The sequence below is a fragment of the Littorina saxatilis genome, linkage group LG2 (assembly GCF_037325665.1).
Source record: "Littorina saxatilis isolate snail1 linkage group LG2, US_GU_Lsax_2.0, whole genome shotgun sequence".
In the NCBI taxonomy this organism is placed as follows: domain Eukaryota; kingdom Metazoa; phylum Mollusca; class Gastropoda; order Littorinimorpha; family Littorinidae; genus Littorina; species Littorina saxatilis.
Genome location: NC_090246.1, coordinates 63,151,444 through 63,158,672, shown reverse-complemented (window position 1 = coordinate 63,158,672; position 7,229 = coordinate 63,151,444). Strand labels below are relative to the sequence as shown.

Here is a 7,229-nt window from a genome sequence, read left to right as displayed (position 1 = left end):
AACAGAGAAATAGGGTGTTTGATAAACACCCAGGAAAGTTCTTGCCCACAATATTTGTAGTGGGTTTGTAGATCTATCAGTGTGTTTGCTGATCAGGCTCTTCTGTTTGTTCTGCACTACAATCAGAATTGAGAAGTGTCGCTGCGGCAGTTCCCTATTGACATTACAGTGAAAACATGCGTTTGCATGTCACAGTTGTCAGTTGTTGTTTCCCCAAGGGGGTGTTTGTGTGCTTAATGCCAGGGATCACTTTAAATCTTGTCTCCCGCACACCCGTTTATCTCTTACTGGACCCACCTGGGAGATTACAGCTCAAGTGCTCCTTTAAACCTTCTGCTTTCCTTTGGATACAAGCCTGGATCTTAGTTGTTGCCTTGCTTTGGGGAGATTACATTTTCTTGAGTCCATACTCAAGTTTGCCAAACTGTCTGTAGTTGTTCTACTGTGAGAGTTTGTATGAATGTTTGTCTTTCTGTAAAGTTCAGATGACATGTATCAGAAACATTTTGACAGCTTACAGGTTTCTGTGCTTGAAAATGAATGGACAAACAAATACAAATATGATCCTCAAAAGGGGAGGGAGATTGAGTGAGTGAGTGAGTGAGTGAGTGAGTGAGCATGACTGTGTGTGTATATTATGAGGTCATAAACCGTATATGTGATACCGTCTTTGTCAATAATGATGTTGAACAACATTCATCATAAGCACAGCTCCCATGGGGTCGCCTTCACGCGGCGGGAGCGTTTAAACAGAGCTACCCCACCCCTTTACTTCTCTTCTTTTGTCTTATTTCTGCCTTACCAGTCCTTTCACCTATATTTCCTTCCAAGAAAACTCTCCCTACTATTCCCTGCAGTTTTCCAATTCTTTTCTTGTTGTCTTATTTCTACCTGACTGGATCCATCACCTTTATTTCACTTACCAAAAGTCTTCTTTTCCACATCCTTATTTCTCTGCACCCCGCATGTCGTAAGAGGCGACTAACGGATTCTGTTTCTCCTTTTACCCTTGTTAAGTGGTTCTTGTATAGAATATAGTCAATGTTTGTAAAGATTTTAGTCAAGCAGTATGTAAGAAATGTTTAGTCCTTTGTACTGGAAACTTGCATTCTCCCAGTAAGGTCATATATTGTACTACGTTGCAAGCCCCTGGAGCAATTTTTTGATTAGTGCTTTTGTGAACAAGAAACACTTAACAAGTGGCTCTATCCCATCTCCCCCCTTTCCCCTATCCCATCTCCCCCCTTTCCCTCGTCGCGATATAACCTTCGTGGTTGAAAACGACGTTAAACACCAAATAAAGAAAGAAAGATCATAAGCACAGTCCTGAAAGTCAAAACAATTGTACACTTTGCTTCTCAAAATTTACTAGCACATTTTACTCGGGGAAACCAACCATTTGTTTCAGCAACTTTATTCGCATTTGGTGCGTAGATGACCATTTCTACTTGCCAGTTGAATATTTCTACTCGCCACTTTCAGGGCTGAACCATTGCCTCTCTGAATGAAGGAAAAGTTAGCTGTCAGTCAAAAGGGTCATGTTTTATCGCTAATTCAGGAAGGTGTTTTTTTCATCTGCTTTCAGTTCCTTTGTTCTGTATAACCTATTTTATTCCTTAATTTTGCAGGAATCTCGGAAACACTGGTTTGTGCTGGCAGGCAACTCACTGCGCTATTATAAAGATGCCAAGGCAGAGGAAACCAACAGTCTGGATGGTCGCATTGACCTGTCTACATGTTACGAAGTCTCTGAGGTCTCCACCCCAAGGAACTATGGCTTCAAGATTAAGGTGTGTTCGCAATAAGCATGGTCTACAGAAGCTGCTATGTATTTCCTGTACAATATGTTTTGTGATCAGAGAGTTATTTCGGGGATAATAAACTATTCCTGACACTCGGAAAAGGATGACTGACAATAGTTCTTTTTTTACAAATTTTTCCTCGACCATCATGTAAAATTGAAAATGAAGCAGAATTTCAGTAAAAGAACAAAAGTACACCTGCCAGAAAAAAATGCTTTTGGTAGATAATAGTAACTCAAAGTTGATTGTAAACTGTGGGCTATAGGAATACAGCACAGTTAGCATCAATTGGCTAGTCAGAATATGCTGGACAAAGTAGTACTCACTATTCAGCATCTGTTGATACAATCTCAGCAACTTTGCTTTACTGCTGCAGACGCGCAACGGGGAGTACATTCTGGCCGCCATGACTTCAGGGATCCGCAACAACTGGATGAAGGCAGTACGCCTGTGCATGGACCTCCACAGCTCCTCCCCCAGGCTAGGCCTGTCCACCTCGCTGACCGGCAAAGCCCTAGCTGGCTTGACCGCACGCACTGTGGACGACTTTGACCTGGGAGGGACAGGGATGGGGTCAGGTGCTTCCACCAACACCACCTCCACTGCCGTGGTCACAGGGGCGAAGGGTGAGACAGCCTTTCAGCTGGTGGGTCGGAGAGAGCCTGGCAAGAAGGAGACCAGGAACGTGAGGAGACACCACTCGGACGTGAACCCTGGCAACGTCAGCCAGATGTTCAACGTTGTGAAGGAGTTCTCCACCAACCTGGATTCCGTGGACCCTCTCTCCTCCAGTGGTGGTTCCACCTCAGGTAAGGCGTGTGTGTTTTCCTGGCTTTATCTAGCTGTGGTACTCGTGGAGACGGGCGCAGTGGCATGGTGGTAAGACATCAGCCTCCTAATCGGAAGGTCATGAGTTTGAATCCCGGTCGCTGCCGCCTGGTGGGTTAAGAGTGGAGATTTTTCCGATCTCCCAGGTCAACTTATGTGCAGACCTGCTAATGACTTAACCCCCTTCATGTGTACACGCAAGCACAAGACCAAGTGCGCACGGAAAAAATCCTGTAATCCATGTCAGAGTTCGGTGGGTTATGGAAACATGAAAATATCCAGCATGCCTACTCTACGAAAGCGTAGTGAAGCTGACTATGCTCTCAGAGTATAGTTTGGGGAATCCAAATGGGCAAACGAGCTCACACGTAACCAGAAAATTCTGGAACGCTGAAGAAGAAGTGAAGAAGGTACTCGTTGACATTTGTGGGATGGCATGCTTGTCTTTCATGCAAGTGCATTGCAATAAGGCTGCAAGAGGCTAGTAGATTTCAATTCTGATCTTCATGTGTTAAGATAGTTATAAGGCTAGATGAAGCCTTATAAATGTGCTTTTTTTTTATTTTTTATGAAACAGATTTTAAATTCACTGCAATAATGGTCTTTCTGTACTGGGAAAAAATATGTTTGAATAATTTCTATGAAACTTGTAGCAGGTTCAATGAAGATCAAATTAGATAATGAGTTGATATATTAAGTCTTCTAAACTGTCTTTGCCTGCTTCAACAGGAGACTCGCAGAAGGCTCAAACAACCCCCACCCACAGCGACCACGACACAGAGAAAGTGGACTCCTCACCCCGGGCCTCCAAGATCCCCAGACATCACAGCCCATCTTCAGAGTCGCTCCTGTGGTCTGAGAGTGGCGGCATGCCCCTCAAGCGCTACGTGGAGGGCAGTGACAGCATCGTGGCGGCACCGGTCCTGCAGGGCGCGGAGAGCAGACGCAGCAAGCGCAACATCACCAGCGAGAGCACCAAGGAGGAGGAGAAGAGGGAGATGATGAGGAGGGCCAAGTCTCCCAGCGCTCGCATCAAGGAGAAGTCGCGAGGCGCAAAGACTCCCAGGCTGCACTCCCCGCCTCCCGACGAGGATGGTCACGAGTACCACAGGTCATCCAGGTCAGATCACAGGGAGTCGTCCCAGCTGCTCTCCGATACAGAGGATGACATGGATATGACCATCAGTTCAGAGGTGAAGGTTACAAGTGTTCAGATAATAAGTTCTTTTGACAGTTTGGTTCTTTGAAGTAAAAGGTTATGTAAAGGTTTTGCATAGAGTGAATCAAGAAAGACATTTTTGTAATTAATTTCGTTCTTGAAAGTGAGTTCTACATTTGGATACTTTAGATTAGTGAAACCAGATTTAGTGATATTTCTTATTTCATTACGTTTTGTTATTGCCAAAACACATTTCCTTCAAAGCACCTTACCTGGAAAATACTTTTCGTTTTATTAGCTGCTGCTGCTATTCCACTTTCTAAGTTTCTGTGCTCATCCTTCTTCAGAGTGATAAATATGGAGTGAATAATTCAACTTTCCGGCCACCTGACTGTTTGTTAATACAGCAATGTTTGTTTCAGGAGCACTATCACTCTAGCGGAGGTGCTGATGAAGCAGACGGAGGTCATTCTGATACCCTTGGAGATGGCAGTATGATGGTGGAGATTTTGGAGTCTGAGGTAAATATTAGCGCCTTTATGTGAGAGTGTGAAGTGTAGTTGAACCCCCCCCCCCCCCTTTTAATACCTCCAAAAATGTGATAAAATCAGGTCTTAAGAAAGAGGGAGTTTTAAAATGAAGGAGGGCGGGGATATAGCTCAGTCGGTAGCGTGCTGGATTTGTATCCAGTTGGCCGCTGTCAGCGTGAGTTCGTCCCCACGTTCGGCGAGAGATTTATTTCTCCGAGTCAACTTTGTGTGCAGACTCTCCTCGGTGTCCGAACACCCCCGTGTGTACACGCAAAGCACAAGACCAAGTGCGCACGAAAAAGATCCTGTAATCCATGTCAGAGTTCGGTGGGTTATAGAAACATGAAAATACCCAGCATGCTTCCCCCGAAAGCGGCGTAAGGCTGCCTAAATGGCGCGGTAAAAACGGTCATACACGTAAAATTCCACTCGTGCAAAAAACACGTAGTGTACGTGGGAGTTTCAGCCCACGAACGCAGAAGAAGAAGAAGAAGAAGAAGAAATGAAGGTCAATTTACAGAGGTTATGAACAGGAAATGTGAAAGAGCAAGGTGTTAAAGAGGAGGAATTCTTCAAATTGGGAGTCTTAAAATGAGGATTCCAATGATTATTGGGAATGCGGGCGTTGTGGAGCAGTGTTGGAAAGGGGTTCAGAAAGCAAGGAGATGGGGCCAGGTTGGTTTTTTTATCTCTGGAGTTTCATCTGTCATGTAAGGGGAGCAGCTTTGTTTTGATTTTTTTAAACAAGGTGGATAGAGATTTTAACTTAACTGTGTTCATTTTGTTATACTGTACATGTACCACCAAGATATGGTATTTGAGTTGCAAAGTGTTTGCTTCACTGTAAATGATTAGCATGAGGTTAGTCTTTTTCTAAAACATGTGGTTAACTGGAATGTGTTGCTGCACAAGTTTGTATAGAACTTTGTAATTGAGTAGTGACAGCCTGCTGTGCTTATCAGCACATTTACTCACACTTCTTATCCCTCTGTGTGCTTTTGACCCCTCCCCGAAGTAGTGTTGCTAGGGTTTCATCTACATTTATACCACCATTAATCTAATCTGTTATGACCAGTTATCAGTGATGAAATAATATCTTTGAAATACCTGCATTGTGCACTTTTAAGCTAAGCAAAGGTAGCCCTTGAAATTATCCTAAAATTAGGGAGAAGGCGTCAGGATAAGTATGTCTTCTTATCTTCCCAGCATTGCTTGCAGAAACACCTGTACAAAAAAAAAAAAAATATGCACAGAAATACATTGTTGATTGTTACTATTGTAATATTGTGTGGGTGAAAGAGTGAGTACTCTTGCTTTTAGTGAGGCAAGCTATCTAAATGTGTTTCAGACACATCCTTTGCTAGGGACTGGCCTACAATGTCACGTTTGACTCAATAAAAGCAAGAGTACTCACTCTTTCACAACCCATACAAAGCTGACAGAGATCTTTCCAAACATGGTCTATTAAGCGGCCACTGATTAATACAAAGAGCTTGAATCCTACTTCCTTCCCTCCTTTCCCTATCCCTGCCTTGACAGTGTGCAAAGTGTGTTGGCATGCTCTGTGCAGGTGGAATCGCTGAAAGAGAGACTGGACCAGACACAGTCCCAGCTGGTCAAGATGCACGAGACCAACATCGACCTCAAGACGCGCCTGCAGAAAGAAGCCTCCCAGGTTTGTCCCCTGCACTTTTCCTTCACCCTTGCACACCTTTCCCACACACTCCCTTCCCTTCCCACCCCCTCTTCCTATGCCAAATCCCGACTTACGCTCCCTTCACAGAAATATACCCCAGCACATTGCACCTCATCTGTGTTTATTGGCAGGAATTGTGTTCATAGGCTGGAATTGTTTGTACCCCATATTTGTACATTTTGAATGGTCTCAAGAGTGAATGTATATTTTGAATGGTCTCAAGAGTGAATGTACAGCATGATGGGGGTTGTGTTCCTGTTTTTCTGTGCAGTGATGTTTAGATTCCCAATCTAGGCATCTGACTCATGTTGTGCCACTTTTATGCACAAGTCTGCACCACCACATCTTCACTCATAGTTTTTGTTTTCGTTAGTCATTCATATGTATATTATTTTGAGTGAAAAGTGTGCAGATTGGATATAGTGATGGAATATAAGCAAGGCAGAAAGGGTGAAATCTTCAGTGGTGAATGGAGTGTTTGGGTGTAGCCCTAGCATGTTTGTGACTGTTTTTATGGAATGGATTACTGCTATGAATAAAATAATGTTATGTGCAGAGCTTGGACAGCAGCTACAGCAGTGGACATAGTAGAACATGGAGCCAGCCCTCTTCACAACAAATTGACCCCTCACAGGTGAGTAACTTGTGATTGTACAAACCCATCAGGTGTTGGACACAAATTAGGAATAATGTTGCTTAAAAGCACATATGTATGTATGCAGATCATTTCAGTTTTCCGTATTGGATGCAATTTACTGATGCTAAAGGTTATTGCTTGCTGTATTTTTCGTATGATTTTTATTTATTTTTTTAAAGCAGGAACATACCTGTAACCTTCACATTTAAAGAAAGGATTAACGTTCAGTACAATTTTTGATATGAATATCTAAAGGTTTTAGTTAAATTTATATCTGTTCTCACTCAACATGCATGTTCCTTTGCTTAAATTCAACCTGGGTTTTTTCATTTCTAGCTCCAGACTTTAAAACGGCAATTAAAGGAGGCTAAGGACACAGTGCAAAAGCAGCGCCTGGAGATTGAGACGTTAAAATCAAAACTGGACATGTCAGTGTCAAAGCTAACTGGTACAGAGAAAGCACTTTCGGAAGCCCTCAAGGAATACAAGCAAGAGAAGGACAAGTTTCTCAAGCTTTCGTCAGAGTGGAACCGGCGCATCAGAACCCTAGAGGGACAGGTGAGGCATTGAGTGTAAC

General features: G+C 43.4%; 1 protein-coding gene across 1 annotated transcript in view; it reads left to right on the top strand.

Moving 5' to 3' along the window:
* Nucleotides 1-7,229, top strand: part of LOC138959494 (rootletin-like) — a gene marked incomplete in the record, with an annotated part of 66,167 nt that overhangs the window by 39,298 nt on the left and 19,640 nt on the right. Inside the window, 7 exon segments of the mRNA XM_070331011.1 lie at nucleotides 1,629-1,790; nucleotides 2,179-2,611; nucleotides 3,360-3,823; nucleotides 4,212-4,310; nucleotides 5,890-5,994; nucleotides 6,572-6,649; nucleotides 6,989-7,210. Of these exon segments, the coding sequence (XP_070187112.1) occupies nucleotides 1,629-1,790; nucleotides 2,179-2,611; nucleotides 3,360-3,823; nucleotides 4,212-4,310; nucleotides 5,890-5,994; nucleotides 6,572-6,649; nucleotides 6,989-7,210 (1,563 nt within the window).